The 17,804-nt window shown below is 39.4% G+C and overlaps 1 protein-coding gene and 1 non-coding gene across 2 annotated transcripts; one reads left to right on the top strand and one right to left on the bottom strand.

The window, feature by feature from the left end:
- The first annotated feature begins 1,381 nt into the window (after window positions 1-1,381).
- Window positions 1,382-1,520, top strand: LOC133859004 (small nucleolar RNA Z247). Its single transcript, XR_009898672.1, has one exon. It is a non-coding gene; the product is annotated as a small nucleolar RNA Z247 (small nucleolar RNA).
- Window positions 1,521-7,268: 5,748 nt separating this feature from the next.
- LOC133877960 (putative calcium-transporting ATPase 13, plasma membrane-type) lies at window positions 7,269-10,582 on the bottom strand. Its single transcript, XM_062316427.1, has one exon. It carries the CDS (start codon window positions 10,498-10,500, stop codon window positions 7,447-7,449), a length of 3,054 nt encoding a protein of 1,017 aa, XP_062172411.1. The 5' UTR covers window positions 10,501-10,582; the 3' UTR covers window positions 7,269-7,446.
- Window positions 10,583-17,804: the final 7,222 nt, after the last annotated feature.

Raw genomic sequence — 17,804 nt, 5'->3', positions numbered from 1 at the left:
GTATTTTATACACGCGACCAATTGGGGTGTTTATACAACTAGCCACGGTGTCAAAAAGACACGTGGCTAGTTGGACGCGTGTCTACAGTAACCGGTACTGTAGACACGCGTCCAATTGTAGGGTTTTTTGTAGTAGGTTGTCATAGATCAAAGTAGAAATTGAATGACTGTGTGAATAAATTGACAAGAAGATTGGGTTGCGCGTGAATTGGTCTGTTCCTTCCTTCCTCGATGACAGAGATGGAGCAAAAGAAAAAGGAAATTGCGTGGATATATCTCGATCTTAAGCACGAAGGAAGTACGTACCCACATGGAAGGAAATTCACCTTCCCCTTTAGGCTTTAGTCGACGACAAGTTTCCGTGTCCACTGGGTCCACTCCGTCTTATTAAGACTGTTACAGATATTCAGCATCAGAGCATATCAATCCCGGATTCACAGCACAATACTTCCGCTCAGTATAATTCTCTAGCTCATGCAATCAACCTCACAAGGCAAGCTCTCTCAAATAAATGCATGCACAACCTGGAATCATGCACAGAAGGAAATGGACAAAGCTGTCAAGCCTTAACGTCCACAATCTTCTCTACAAGGAAACAGACAAGACCACACAAGGCATATCAATAATATTGCTCATTCAATAGCCCATGATTTATGGAATTATTCCTGTAATTAGAATACTCATGTCATGTATATATGTGCATCAAAACACTGTAAATGATTAAGCCAATACAATACAAATTCAAACTCTATTCTCTGTTCGTGTATGGTATCAGAGCCTTTCTAAGGACTCAAGTCTTTTTTTTTTTCGATCCTGCTGAGCCATGGCCACCGAAACTTCCCCTACCAACTCCACCAATGCCACCAATGCACCCCCTGATGTAACCCCACGCAACAACCTCAACTTCTCCCCTGCTTCCCTTTTCAATAACCTTCATCACAGGGTAACAGCTCAACTTACCCGTGATAATTATCTCTCCTGGCAATGGCAAATGGTTACATACCTCAAAGGCCAAAATGCCTATGGTTTTGTTACTGGCACCATCCAACCACCTCCACAAACAATTCCAAACCCTAACCCATCAGCTGACTCCCCTGCCACCATTGCCAATCCAGACTTCCTCACTTGGCTTCAACAAGATCAAATGGTCCTCAGCACCATTGTGTCCACCATATCCAAAAACCTCATCTCCCAAATCATGGCCTATTCCACCTCCTCTGAAGTATGGAATGCACTTGAACGCCTATACTCCTCACACTCTCGAGCCAGAATTATGCAGGTTCATTTTCAACTAGCCACACTCAAAAAAGGAGGCTCCTCTGTGACAGAATATTTTCAGAAGTTCAAGTCTCTGGCAGACACTCTTGCTGCAGCCGGTCAACCACTCAACGACTTTGATTTGATTTCCTTTCTCCTTGCAGGCTTGGGATCTGAATTTGATCCCTTTGTCACCTCAGTGACCACCCGAGTGGACCCAATGTCCCTTTAAGAGCTCTATGCTCACCTCCTCACCCATGAAATGCGCTTGGAGCACAATTCCACGACTGCTGAAAATGTTTTTCCCTCAGCTAATGTTGCAACTGCACGGCCATCCTCTCCCAAGAACAAGGGATCCAACCGTGCCCACTCTCAATCCACTGGATCTACCCGTGGTGCACCATCTCACAAAGGCCACAATTATCCCAACCGTGCTCAAGAAAGCCGTGGCCGTTTTGGTCGTCCTAGAGGATCTCATTCCTCTCCTTCATCCAGCAACCACTCTCCCCGTAATATTTGCCAAGTCTGCAACAAACTAGGGCATACTGCCCTCCAATGCTATCACAGGTTTGACCATTCTTTTCAATATGAGAATGCTCCTAACATGCAGGCCTTCAACACTTCAGCATGTCCTCCCACCAGTGATTATGACTGGTATCCAGACACTGGTGCCACAAACCATGTTACTACAGATATAGCCAATCTCAACATGCAAGCGGATAACTACACAGGATCGGATCAACTTCATGTTGGCAATGGACAGGGACTCCCAATCAGCCACACTGGTACCACCAAATTAACTTACCATAATATCTCTTTTATCTTGAAAAATCTCCTCCATGTTCCACAGATCAAGAAAAATCTTCTGTCTGTTCCTCAGTTCACTCGTGATAACAATGTTTATTTTGAATTTCACCCCTTCTTCTTTTGTATTAAGGATCGGCTCACAGGAACTACCCTCCTTCGAGGCAGGACTAAGGACGGCCTCTACACATTCCCCACAAGCCCACCTCCTCCTCGCTTAGCCTTCTTGGGTGAACGTGCTCCCTTGGACCAATGGCATTGCAGGCTCGGTCATCCCTCACTCCGTATTGTCAGTCAAGTTGTTCGAGCTCACAACCTTGCTCTTTTTAAGAATAAAAATATGGTTATTTGCCCTGCATGTCGCATGGGCAAAAGCCATGCTCTACCTTTTCATTTGTCTCCCTCTTTGTTTGGAACTCATCTTCACTGATGTATGGGGTCCATCCCCTTTCCCTTCAAATAATGGAAATCAATACTATGTGTCCTTTATTGATGATTTTAGCAAGTTTGTATGGTTATTTCCAATTGCTACAAAATCTACTGTCACTTCCATATTTATCCAGTTCCAGAAGCATGTTGAAAATCTCTTTGATCGCAAAATCAAAGCTGTCCAATCTGACTGGGGAGGAGAATTCCGAGCCCTTAATCCCATTCTTTCTAGACAAGGCATCTCTCATCGACTCTCCTGTCCCCATACTCACCAACAGCAAGGATCCGTGGAACGTAAGCATCGCCACTTAGTTGAAACCGGCCTTTCCCTACTCGCAGCCACATCCATGCCCCTTACTTACTGGGAAGAAGCGTTCCTAACCGCATCCTTTCTCATAAACAGACTACCATCTCCTGTCACTCGACACATATCACCATTTCAACTCCTCTTCAACAAACCACCCGACTATAACTTCTTGAAAGTCTTCAGGTGTGCGTGCTGGCCACATCTCCGACCCTACAATAAACACAAACTTGATTTTCGATCTCACCTCTGTGTTTTTCTTGGCTATAGTTTCCAACACAAAGGGTACTGTTGCCTTCATCTTCCAACTGGCCGAATCTACATATCACGAAATGTTGTTTTCGACGAAACTCAGTTCCCCTTCAAGGTACCCCCTGTATCCCCAGCACCTCCCTCATCTCAACCTATTCCACTACCTTCTCTCATGCCACTTACCACCTCACCACACATGACACGCACACCCCCTCCCATGCATCCCTCACATCACTCCTTTTCCCCACATGTACCCTGTTCCCCACTACCCGAATCCAACCCAAACTCCCACCCGTCACCTTCCCCTCCACCTCAGGAAGTTACCTGTCCCATTGATCAACATGTGGCTCCTCCTGTGGTAGATGTCCCCAGCACAATCATAGTGCCACAACCTACAGGCACTCACTCCATGCAGACACGATCCAAAACAAATATTCACAAGCCACGTCAATTTACAGATGGCACAGTTCCATATCCGCCAAAAGCTCTACTCACAGAAATGGAAACACCGGATGATGAACCCACTTCCTTCACAGCTGTAAACAAATTACCAGAATGGCGAACCGCCATGACTACTGAAATCAATGCCCTCCTCCAAAACGGGACATGGACACTTGTTCCTCGACAACCCCACATGAACCTTGTCGGTTGCAAATGGATATACAAACTGAAGAGAAAATCCGATGGCTCCATCGAACGTTACAAAGCCCAGCTTGTCGCCAAGGGGTTTCAGCAACAACCGGGGATCGATTATGGTGACACTTTCAGTCCAGTAGTCAAACCTACCACAATTCAGACTGTCCTCTCCATTGCAGTTTCAGCCAATTGGTCCATAAAACAATTAGATGTAACAAATGCATTTTTACATGGTTTTTTGCATGAATCTGTCTACATGATTCAGCCTCCTGGGTTCATTCACCCTTCCTTCCCGGACCATGTCTGTCATCTCCGGAAGTCACTGTATGGCCTAAAACAGGCCCCCAGGGCCTGGTTCTCCCGCCTCAGCAATCGACTCATTGAGTTGGGCTTTCATGGCTCAAAAGCTGATACATCACTCTTCATCCATGGCCACGGTGCATCCACAATTTTCATCCTCATTTATGTGGATGACATTTTGGTAACCATCCCTTCTGCCACTCTAATTGATGGACTCATTTCAAGGCTGCAATGTGATTTTCCAATCAAAGACCTTGGCTCCATCAACTATTTCCTGGGTGTTGAAGTCCTGCACGACCCCCGCGGCATCTTCCTATCTCAACGAAAATACATCCTGGATTTACTCAAGAAATCCAACATGTTATCTGCCAAGCCCATGACTTCCCCAATGTCTTCTTCTAAGACATTATCTCGGTTTGATGGTGAAGCATTCCATGATCCCTCCCTCTACCGCAGCATTGTCGGCTCCTTACAATATCTATCACTTACACGGCCGGATGTGTCCTTTGCAGTAAAAAAAGTGTGCCAATTTCTTCAACGTCCAACCATACCACATTGGACAGCTGTTAAACGCATACTGCGCTACCTCAAGCACACTCTCTTCTATGGCTTACTCCTCAGACGCAACTCCCCTGCTCACCTCAATGCATACTCTGACGCCGATTGGGCAGGATGCTCTGACGACAGGCGCTCAACTGGAGGTTACTGCCTCTTCCTAGGCTCCAATCTTATCTCATGGGGCTCACGCAAACAGGCCACAATCTCATGGTCTAGCACAGAGGCCGAATACAGATCACTTGCAAACACTACTGCTGAATTACAATGGCTCCAATCCCTTCTTCGAGAACTTGGTGTATTCCTTCTCAAACCACCCACCCTTTGGTGTGACAACCTTGGAGCCACTTATCTCACGGCCAATCCCATGTTCCACGCTCGGACCAAACACATCGAAATCGATTTCCATTTTGTACGTGACAAGGTGGCATCTAAAGCTTTGGAGGTCCGATTCATCTCTACAAAAGATCAAAAGGCCGACATTTTTACTAAACCACTTATATCCACCCGCTTTACTAGTCTCCGTGACAATCTCAGCATCATTGAACTTTCGCTTCAATTGAAGGGGCCTATTAAGACTGTTACAGATATTCAGCATCAGAGCATATCAATCCCGGATTCACAGCACAATACTTCCGCTCAGTATAATTCTCCAGCTCATGCAATCAACCTCACAAGGCAAGCTCTCTCAAATAAATGCATGCACAACCTGGAATCATGCACAGAAGGAAATGGACAAAGCTGTCAAGCCTTAACGTCCACAATCTTCTCTACAAGGAAACAGACAAGACCACACAAGGCATATCAATAATATTGCTCATTCAATAGCCCATGATTTATGGAATTATTCCTGTAATTAGAATACTCATGTCATGTATATTTGTGCATCAACACACTGTAGCCCATGATTTATGGAATTATTCCTGTAATTAGAATACTCATGTCATGTATATTTGTGCATCAACACACTGTAAATGATTAAGCCAATACAATACAAATTCAAACTCTATTCTCTGTTCATGTAGGTCTTCTCCTTCAGCTCAAATGCATTAAGAGATTTCAGAGCAAAAGTTAGGATTCTTATATCCATACTATATTCTCCAGCCTCGCTACCCTTTTTTCTTTTTTCTTTTATTCTTTTTTTTTTTTTTTTTTGTCTGAAGGAATAATATCTCTATTTATCCTCACTTTGCTCTATTTATTCATAAAAAGCATTTTTGCTCACTTGCATCCTTCATATTTTTACCCATAAAAAAGAGAATTATTGCCTTTTATTTTACCCATAAAAATTAGAATTATTGTCTTTTATTTTACCCATAAAAAAAAAAAAAAAAAAAAAAAAAAAAAAAAAGAAAGAATTGTTGCCTTTTATTTTACCCACAAAAAAAAAAATTATTGCTTTTACTTACCCTCACCCCTCACAGGCGTCGCCGCACTGTCCTCCTCGCCATTGTTGCACTGCCCAGACAATCTATCTCCTTTGCAAGGCTCTAGGGTTGGCTGGGTTGGTAGCTCTTTATCAATTAGTTACTTATAAATCAAATTTAATTTTCATTATTTATTTATTTAACTCAAACTTTTAGATAGGTAAGGGTGTAAATACGGACGGATAATAATCACCTGTATCCGCACCTAACTGCTATCCGCATATGCAGATGCGGATATGGTTTTAGGGTTTGCACATGCGGTTAATAATTGCATCTGCATTCTCTTTACATATATATAATATAAATTTAATTAAATTCACTAAATCGACGTCGTTTTGGATTCGGTAAGTTTAAGGTTTTTAGGTTATGTTTGGTTTTTTTTTTTTACTATCATCTCAAAGTCATATCTTACTACATTTACTTTTTCTTTTCTTTTCTTTCTTTTCTTTGAGAAATTCAAATCATGATCACTCTATGAAACAATGATCATCTACGGCTGATAATCATGAACTGTGTAACAAGTGAAATCTTAATTTATTTAAGCTTGCATATAGATTTAGATAGTAATTCAAAATGGCCCACTACCACATATGCGGATAGCAGATAATAACCTTCAGAACCACGTGGATGTGGATATTTAAAAGTGATAGCCGCAGTATGTGGATACGGATGCAAATATTGTTAATAATATAACTACATCGGCATCCGTATTTTCACTCCTATTAAGATAGGTCTCACAATCAACCTTCAAATTTATGCATTGAATCCTCTTTTGCCTAGAAGAAGGTTATCATTTTTTAAATTGTCATGATATTTTAATTACAATACAATTGTCTCAAGCACATTTGTAATTTGTACATGCTCGTACCTTGATATTATTATGTTAAGTTTATAAGCTTTCTTGTTGTTTTCTCCGTAGGATTTTGCTTGAAGACCAAATGAGAGTGGTGTAGAATTTGTTCTAAAGCTCATTGGATTATCATATTTTCATTTTGTTTTTATTATGTTTTATGTTTTTGAACTATTTTTATTGTGTTTGGTTGAATTTCTCTAGTAAACTTTTTTGCTTTGAATCCAATTGAGTGGAAATGGAAGTGGAAGTAGAAGTTGATATGTTTATGTTTGTTCGAATTTCTTGTAAAACTTGTAGTGATTGTTGTTAGTCTTCCCAAATATAAGTTATGTTTTGTACTTGCCTCTGGCTTTCTGTTAATAAAAGGCGACAGAGTTGTCCGAGATTATAACTACAAGTTGCATTCAGGCAGCCATTCGTAAAAGATATTGAAACTACCCTCCATGAATGATAAAAACCAAGTGAAAAGAATTGTATTATTAAAAATATGACATCAATACGTACATATCTGATAAGCTATACAATGAGAGAACTAAATAATTATAATAATGATAAGCTATACAACGAAAGAATTAAAGAATTATAATGAGAACCCAGATATTGAAGAAAAGCTCATGGCAGACCCATGGTCATATCTTTTTCATCTTTAGGTAGCTAAGAAATGGTCTTTGTGGAACAGGTATCCACTTGACAATCCAACCGATTGGCCAAGATAGTGCTGCAATTCCAATGCATGCACCCCATTGTGCCCAATTCAACCTCTCTGTATCTGCAAACTTCTTCAAAAACTCTACCATGACCACCTGAAGAACAATGGTTATCACAATGATCCCCAAAAATAATCTATTCTTGTGTATCCCCTTGAAGACGTTCTTCTTCTCGAGCTTCCTTGCATTGAATTCATTGAAGACTTGGCAAAGAACAAAAGTATTAAAGATTAAGGTGTCGTTTACCTTCTCAGACACACCAAAGATTGATTCACCTTTGAATTGCAGAGTCAAGAGGACAGCTATTTGATATGAAGCTTGGGCTAAGAGGTTTCTCCACATAATGTTGGTGATAAGTGGCTCTGTCCGCCCCACGGGTGGTTTATCCATCAGCTCCTTGGTGGGTTGCTCTGTTGCAAGAGCCAGAGCACCCAACGTATCCATAATCAAGTTCACCCACAATAATTGCACTGCTGTTAGTGGAACTTCACCAGCTGAAACTGCTGCCACAAAGTTGATCACAAGGGCAGCAACATTTACGGTAAGTTGAAATTGGATGAACTTCTGGATGTTGTTATAGACACATCTTCCCCACTTCAGAACTGTGGCCACAGACGCAAAATTATCATCCAAAATGACAATATCTGAGCTTTCCTTGGCCACCTCGGTGCCTTGAATCCCCATCGAAAGTCCTATATCAGCTTCTTTTAGTGCTGGTGCGTCATTTGTGCCATCGCCAGTAACTGCAACCACATGTCCCTTTTGTTTCAAGCATTCTACCATCAACAGTTTGTCGAAGGGAGAGGACCTTGCCATCACACAAATTGTATCAACTTTCTCCAATCTTTCCTCTGGTGTGTAGTTTCTGAATTCCACGCCTTCTACTACTGCTCCACTGACCATGTCTTGACCAGGCCTGAGTATCCCACACTCAGTGGCTATAGCTTTTGCAGTGAAAACGTTGTCTCCAGTGATCATTTTAACGTTCACACCAGCATATTGGCAATCTTCCACAGCTTTCTTCACCCCGGGACGACATGGGTCCTTAAGTCCCACTAGTCCCAATAGGGTCAAACCATCTTCTTCTAGCTTTTTATGTTCTTGCTCATTTTCTTGATCTTCTGAAACCTGCTTATGCGCAAATGCAATGCACCTGAGGCTGCTAGCTGCCATACCTTGAATAATTTGCTCAAATTTCATCTTTTCAGCATCATCCAGCTCTTTTACAATTCCAGAAGCATCATAGTAACTTGAACACATCTTCAGTATCATCTCTGCAGCACCTTTCCAGTGTACATGGATTGTGTTGTCTACCTTTCTCCTCATAAGGACTCCGCTTCGTTTTTTCTGGGAATTGAATGCTTCAACGAAAAGAATCATACAACTTTGCATCAGTTGCTCCATTTCCATGTTTAGGTCCAGAACAGCCCATGAAAGAATTGCTTTTTCAGTGGGGCTACCTGAGAACTCGATTTCAAATCCTGAATTAGGCTTGTAAACACTACCGGTTGTGTTCAGAGCAACTCCTTCCTGGACCAATTCAAGAACGTATGGAGCAATTGATGAGTAAGAACCTGCTGCAAAAGTTTCTTTCCCTAGCCAAAACTTTGTCACCTTCATTTGGTTGAGCGTGAGAGTGCCTGTTTTATCAGTACAAATGGTGGTGGCAGAGCCCATGGTTTCACAGGCAGAGAGCTTTCGCACCATTGCCTGATCAACCATCATTCTCTTCATGGAATAAGCAAGTGTGAGGGTGACGGCCAATGGCAAACCTTCTGGAATTGCAACCACAACTATAGTAACTGCAGCAGCTACAATCCCCACCACAGCATTCACTATGTCATCAACCTTGGTCTTGCTGCCATTGAATTCTTTATTTCCATTGTCATCTTTTGTATTTCCTGTGAAGTAGCGAACCAACAAGACTACGAGAACTAGGAAAGCGACTAGCAAACCAACTTTACCTATTGATGAGGTTAACTTGTTGAGGCGAGCTTGTAAAGGTGTCTGTTCGTTTGTGTCACGGCTGATTGAACTCATCATCTCGCCCCAGGTTGTGTTCATGCCAACTGAAGTGACAAGCATGCGAGCATAGCCATCGACCACCTTAGTACCAGAAACCAAAAATGGATGACTGGAATTTACTTCTACGTGGTCACTCTCCCCTGTCATGCTGGATTCATCCACTTGCAATGAGTGGCCGTCAAAGAATAGCCCGTCGGCTGGAATTTGATCTCCAATCTTTAAGCAAACGATATCCCCAACCACAATTTCAAATACTGAAATACGTTGACGCCTCCCAGCTCTGACAACATCAACTTGGATATTGTTGCTGACTTTGGATAACTTTTCAAATTGTCTGTTTTGCCTGAAGTTGCTTATGGAAGAAACTGCAATGACAAGAAGTATGGCAACAAATATGCTTCCACCATCATACCAACCTTCTTTGATTCCCTTCTCTTTAATGCCAAAAGCAAGAGAAAGAGTTGCACAGCCCAAAAGGATGAAAATGGTAAGATCCTTGAAGGCTTCCACTATGAAATGGAAGATGCTCTTTGTAGGCGGTGTTTCATATGTGTTGGAGCCAAAAGTCTCGTGTCGGCGAGTAATATCTTCAGCATCGCCTTGAATACCAAAATCAATATTGGATTCAAGACTGGATGCCACTCCATCAACCCCTCCAATGTTTTGGAGCGTGTCAACATTTTTCTCTTTCAGAAGTTGAAGGAGACTAGTTTGATCAATTTGGAAGCTTTTGTTAGGTTTGAGATCAACAATGGCGAAAGATGGACGGCTTGAAACCTCAAAACGTTTCTTTTCGGGTAGAGAGACATTGAAAAACGATAGTAGAGTTTTAGAACAATAGATGGTGACAAAAGCGGAGTGCCATCTCTTATTGGGTTTGCTAAGGGTTTTTGGTGCATGAAGTAAATACTCAATGCGCTCCAAGTTTGATAGGATAATGCTAGTAGCCATTGTTTTGGGAAGCACAAGAGGGGAAGGGGAGTACTAAAAGAAGCAGATCGCTATAAAAGATGGCTCAGGGGAAAAGAAAAAGGCTTCAGTACGCGTACTGTAAAGATGATATATATGTAGGATATTGAAAAATAATGGATTTATGGGGATATATTTGGAGCCAAATGGATAAAATAGTCAAAGACGTTGGATGCATGGACTTGTATTAAGGCATCTGCGTTTATATATAGTTACGTTTCAGTTGTTGCGTTGAAATTTCCTTGTGGCTTCTGCGTTGGCTGCGTTATGGTTTGAACGTTTGAAAAGGAGAGAGAGATTGCAACAATTGGTTTTTAATGTACTCGCATGAGTCAGGCTTTACGTGGCCTCACGCAAACGGAACGTGGAACGTGGAACGTACGGATGAAGTCGGCCGTGCCGTGCAGCACACGTTAATAAGCTAGAGGGGAAATTGACTTCAAACTTAGGATCACTTTTTCCTGATACGAAGACAAAGGCCCGTTTAGTAACCCCTTCCCCTTCCCTTTCCTTCTTTTGGGTGAAATTTTTTTTTTTAGTAAAAGTAAAAAGTGATTGATGTAATATAAAGTAGAAAGAATTTATATGAAAAAGTGAAAAAAAAAAATTTTATATTGCAGTGAGTTTTTTTATTTAAAGTAAAAAGTATCACGTATCCTCCCAAAAATAAATTTAATATTTACAAAAACAGAGCAACTTAGATGCGAAAACGCTCCAAAAATTCACAAACATGAAAGCAAACGAAAACAAATCCACCTTCCTCCCCAACATACAACTCGGCGGCGTATATACACCGGAGCTGGGTATATCCAGCCACCCAAATCGCCTTCACTGGATTCTGGGAACCAAAGAAATAACACCTGCGACAAAATCCTCGGACCCGATCGATCTGACCGTAGCTCACAATCTCTAAAACGTTCCTATCATAATGAAATGGGTTCTTGAAGTTGGCTTGCAGGGCTGATCCAAAGGGCACCTGATAAGGGCATCTTGTGTTGCTGGTGATGCTTTTTTTTCTTTTTTTCTTGTGAGACTGAAGAGTGAATAGGGAAGAGTTCGAGAGTGTCGTTTTTTTTCTTTTTCGTTTTTTTTTTTTTGACTATAGTTCGAGACTAATCGAGAGTGTTCTATTTTAAGTTTTTATGTTTTAATATATTTTTCTAAAAAAAAAAAAAAAAAGAGCACCCTGGGCTGAGCTAGTGGGCTGTATGTGATGTTTGATACTTTGACGGTTTGACTTGATCCTTTTGTTTAAATTGTTTTAAGGAAAAATATCATTTTAGTCCTACAAATTATCACTTATTTTGTATTTAGCCTTACAAATTATTAACACTCCGATTTCGACCTTCCAAACTACCAAAACCTTTGAAAAATGTCTCATTTGATAAAATACCTCTATATTACCCCTGCCACGTGTTATTTTTCAATTAAAAAAACTATAAAAAAAAATTAAAAAATTAAAAACTAAAAAACTAATTTTTTATTTTTATTTTTTATTTAAAAAAATAGAAAATATGATGTTTTGAGGTGAGAGGGGGGTCGCCCGTAGAGGTGGCTGGAGCTACCTCTTGGGTAGCTCGCGGGCCACCCCAACCCGCGCGCCACCCCCCAGCCCTAGGGGCAGCTTTCAGGCCACCCCGAAATTCATTTGGGGTGGTCCGAAAGCCACCCCAAGGGGGTTGGGAGGTGGTGCGGCCACCCCATTTTCCTTTTTTTTTTTTTTGAAAAAAAAAATTAAGTTTTTTTTAGTTTACTTTTTTATTTATTTTCGTTTTTAGTTTTTTTTATTTTAAATATATATATATATATATATATATATTATAATTAAAAAATGACATGTGACCGGGGTAATATGGGAATATTTCATCAAATGGGACATTTTTCAAAGGTTTTGGTAGTTTGGGAGGCCAGAGTTGGAGTGTTGGCAGTTTTGTGAGGCTAAATGCAAAACGGGTGGTAATTTGAGAGGTTAAACTGTAATTTTTCTTTGTTTTAATAACCTGAAGGTCCTGAACAAGGTCGATACACATGCAGTTCTAAATCCTTCTTCTTCTTTTTTAAGGGGTAAGGTATAAATAACAAAAGAAAATTTTGGAGGATCTTTGCTACTACCAAGCCAAATATGAGATTCTAAAATCACTTTGGTACCACAATTTTGCACGCTAAAAGTGGAATTTTAAATAAAATTGTAAAAAAATGCATCATTTCAAAGTTTGTTTTTAGAAGAAAAAAAAATGCAGTTTGAAAACGTAAAAAAAAAAAAAAAAAATGTATTTTCATGACGTATGGAAGGAATACATTTTTTTAAACGCACGATTTTAAATATCAAACTTCAATTTTAAGTATTAAATTACAATTTTATCAAACATGAAACTCCTTTTATAAATCAAGATTTCAAATATAACATTTTCAAATTATTTTCTGTTTTTAAATTACTTAAAACTGCAAATCAAAACAAACCCAAACCAATTTGAAGCCTACACCAGCAGGATCATTCATTAAAATAAATAAATAAATCTTGACCCCCTGACCTAAAATTTTGACTCCGCCATTGTAAGTGGGGACAATATTTGTTTGAGAGGTAAATTCATATTCGTTTTATTGTTCAAGAGTTCAGATATTTTCACACAGATTTTTATTATTGTTTTTTTTTTTTTTTTTCTAGAATTATGCAGTTCTCCCACATTTATTTTCTAACAATTAATCATCACAAATCCTACAAAGCGTAAAATAAAATCAACACAAAGATTTGGTGAGCAAGTAAAAATCTTTTGAAGCATCGTAGAGAACTTCCAGCCACTTCATCCTCTGCTAGTGTAAATGCTGAAGATAACACGTAGAAGCAAATACAAATGATTCTATTCAAACGTTATATATCTGAAGTCAAAGACAGGTGCTTGTATGTGGTGTAATTTAAATATTGAAATGTGTACGTACGTTGTAAAGTTTATCTTTTTGTTTTTCAAATGTTTACTTCTCCTCGATCGATCACTTTGTAATTTGTTTATATATATATGACTCATACAAGGAAGCAGCCTTCCAATTATAAATTCTAAATTTAGAAAATTATAAGAACATGTGAACGAAAATGGGAACAAGTGGATCCACTGCCCACTGGAAGCGGCAACGCGTCTCAATGGAGAGGGGAGGGAGAATTTGCATAAAAAGTCGGCAGGTATTTTTCTTTGTGCTTGAGAGATGCGACAGCCGACAGGTTTCCATGTAAACGATCTGAAGTTTTAGGCTGTCTTTCACGCGCTTTTATCGATGACCAAACTGGAAACAACCCTGAAAGGCTGAAATTCATCCAAAAAAAACAACCCTGAACGAGAGTCCTCCAAATTAATAACAAGGATCCTAATCCAGTAGGTCAACCACGTCTCAGACTGTGGTCAACATAGCGGTGGAACGAGCAAGCACTATTGAATTATTTTATGATAATTATCACAATTATTACACACCTATTAACAAAACCCGTCTTAAGTAATTGACAAAAAAAAATTCAATTATAATACATCACATCAATCAATTATAAATAGCTCTTCAAATCTATTTATGATAATTACTTTATATTGGTTGATGTGATGTATTATAATTGAATTTTTTTTATCAATTACTTAAGATACGTTTTGTTAATCGGTGTGTAATAATTGTGATAAATAAGTACGAAGAGTAATATTACTCTCTTAAATTTAAATCCATGTTAAAAGGAGTCAAAGTTTTATTTTTTTTATTTTTTCCTAAGCAATTTGAAGAAAGAGAGAAATTGATATAATTTATTTAGTATAAAAAGAACACTATAATTCGCGGGATTCGTTTGTTAAAATTTTCTCTCTTTTTTTTTATTCTTCTTAAAATAAAAATATTAACAAAGAACTCAAACACAAAACACTCTTAAAAACACAAAAAATAGTTTTTACCCTTATTTTACATTAGAATTTTTTTAAAAAAAAAAAAAAATTGTAAAAACATATCATTGGAAATGTAATATGAAAGAGATTGAGCATAAAAAGAATTAGAGAACAAGTAGAGCTACATCTTGAAGTGTATATTAAATTGTATTACTACGGTCTATATTTATAAAGAGACTACAAGTGATGAACAAGAAACTCTAGCCTAAATAAGGGAATTAATAAACCTATAGAATAATATAAATATTCTAACATTATCCCTCAAACTCAATGTGTAATCTTGAGTTATCTTCTTCTATGCTCACCATCACTCTGTCCACACTACTACCACCACACTCTACTTCTAAATCCCCCATTCTCTGCTTCCGCCCTCAATTGGTATCAGAGCCATAAGTGTTGAGTTGATTCCTGCTTGTTCTGCTATTGTTTCAGTTTGTTTGTTATACCACTCTCTGTTAAGATTCTAGGGCTAATAGGAAAAGGACACTGCCGTCAGCGTAGTCGAGAGCCGAAGGAAGGCCAAGTAAGTCGGGAGGACACATGGATAGGACACAGACGTATGACCTAGAAAACCTAGTTGGAGAACAGAGATGAAGTGTAATAGAGAGATGTCTTGCGGTAGAGAGACCGAAACAGTAAAAGTCTAAGTCAGGTAACCCTAAACTTGCAAAGATGAATAGATTGTTCAGATCTAGCTCATCAACAAGCTCTAGATCCACTAGGATCCCTGAGATTCCAGAGGTAATCAACGAAGAACACGTTGAGTACCACGATGAGGATTCCTTCATTGATGTCAATGATTGGAACATACCCAAAGTCCCTAGTAAAGAAATTTACAGGAAAAAGTGGTCTATGACATCGTTCAAGACTGAACAGCATGTCAAGACTGTAGAGCAAGTTTATGCTCTCAATAAGGAACATGAGTTATGCAGCTTTTTAGCCCAGAAGCCATTAAGCGACATAGAAGAGAATGCCACAACTTTATCCACATGGGATTAGTTCAGGTCGCCATTAAGCCCCTAACAAGAAGAGGTCTGAAAGCCTATGTAATGCTAGGATTAAGAGATGTCCGCTTTACAGACTGGCAGGATAGTCTCCTCGGAGTCATTGAAGCAACTATGCATGATGGGCCAGTCTATTTTGACTGTTTCCCTGATTTCACAGTAAGTCTAAGTGATCCCCATATCCTAAAGGTTTTAACCCTAAGTATCAGAACTCAAGGATACAAAATCCTTGAAGGAGTTCAGCCTTTAGCGTTAATTTACAAGATCTACTATAAGTGCACTGGAACTAACATGAACTTCCAGGCAATCAAAAGAAGCCCAAGTGGTCAAACCATGTTGATTCAAAGTAGCCAGAGTAACGCGAGTATTCACGTTCCTCGAACTATTAATTGGACTGACATTGAGTTACTCAAAGAATGGAGTTTAACAAATGAAAGTTTTAAGCCTGAGCTCATAAGGCATAATCTAGGAGACCTAGATTATATCCAGCAGTACTTGGATGGTACTGTTAAGATTAGTTTCGACCGAGGTTCTCAGTCAACCCTTAAGTCAAATCTTCTCATAGAAGGAGTTGCAAGATCTAGTACATCTAGATCTGAAGTGCCAAGGTCTAGATCTTCTAGACAACCTAAGGATAAGACTCCAGCTAGGTATTCGTTTGCCGGTTCTACCTCAACGGAAGAACCAAAGCGACGAGATCTAGAATTGGAAAAAGAACTAAGAAAGCTTAAGTTAAAGGGAGTCCAGACAACCTCCCAAGTAAGTCATCCATGTTATACAGCTAACACACAACTAGAAGATGAAGAATCCCAGGAAGGGAATGCCTCTCCTACGAAATCTGATTTTATAGTTGAAACAGTTGTAGACCCCAAACTATGCACCCTAAAGAAACCTAGGAAACCTTTCAAGATAGATTTTGATTTCCTTGAAATCGATTTTGATTCTGAATCAAATCTTGAAAGAAGAAAACCTCCCAAGTAAGTCATCCATGTTATACAGCTAACACACAACTAGAAGATGAAGAATCCCAGGAAGGGAATGCCTCTCCTACGGAATCTGATTTTATAGTTGAAACAGTTGTAGACCCCCAACTATGCACCATAAAGAAACCTAGGAAACCTTTCAAGATAGATTTTGATTTCCTTGAAATCGATTTTGATTCTGAATCAAATCTTGAAAGAATAAAAACCTATAAGGAAAGGTTCAACCTTGAACAAAAGAAGGAAATCTTAAGCAGCTTTAAGAAACATTTATGTGAAATAGAGATGAACATCTCTTATTTCGATTTTGTGGATGAGTTTTACCCTGTAGAAAACAAGGTTCAAACCATCTCTAAGGAAAAATGGGTAAAAGAAGACAACACAATTGTTTCTTAGAGTCACCCTCCACAAGAAGCCATAGTGTTCCAACATAGAACCACTACGGTTAAAGCTTCACCCTTTAAAGTTGCATCTGAGAACACAGATGTTAAGAAAGTCATTGAGCAAGCCAATTACACCAACCAGTACCTAAACTCCATAGGAAACCAGTTGGATAAGATTGAAGAAAATATCGATAATAAGCCTCTCCTAAAAGAGAAACATAAGCCTTTTAAACAAGAGAAACCAATAATCAAGTTTCCAGACCTAAAACAGGGAACTAGTTTAAAGGTTAACAAAGATAAGCCCTTTGTTGAAAAAATAGAGGAAATGCTTAAGGATTTGGTCAAGGCCAAACAGGAACAGCCTAGTAGTTCCAACACTCTGTCTGTTACTAAGATCCCTGAGTCTTCTGAAAGTTCATTAGAGACAGAATCCTCTTCGGAGTCTGATTCAGATGAAAATATCAGAAAAGTTGAAAAAGCCCTTTCAGCTTTAGAGCTGAATAGGATTCACAAACCTAAGTTTTCACCAACAAGTTTCACCAAAAATTGGTATCCCAAACCGAGCCCTCCGGATATCCAATTTGAGGAAAGAAGTTTCCAAAGTCAATTTACAGTTTCTGCTGATAAACTATATGAGTGGAATATCGATGGTTTAGCAGAACAACAAATTCTTGATAAGTTAACCCATATGACCATGGTCTCTAGCAGTTATGTTATGAACCATGATTTAAGCCAACCAGAGGTTATTAACCTCTTAGTTGCAGGTTTTACAGGAACCCTTCAATCCTGGTGGGAAAAACATCTCACCGATGAGTCATACGTCTCTGTAAAACTCAATAGACTTATCTGGGTGGATTGCTAAAAACTGCCAGCGAGGTGGAAAGTAAGCCTTGGCAATGGCTTCAGGAGATTTTAGGTGACTAAAATATGACTCAACAATGAACAAAATATGGGGTGGCTCTTTGGCAAAGTAAGGAGAAGTCTTAGGGTATCTTATGAAAGGCTTTT

Source organism: Alnus glutinosa, chromosome 1 (assembly GCF_958979055.1).
Source record: "Alnus glutinosa chromosome 1, dhAlnGlut1.1, whole genome shotgun sequence".
Taxonomy (NCBI): Eukaryota; Viridiplantae; Streptophyta; class Magnoliopsida; order Fagales; family Betulaceae; genus Alnus; species Alnus glutinosa.
Note: the sequence above shows the minus strand (reverse complement) of the source record. Positions and strands in the feature narration are given on the sequence as shown.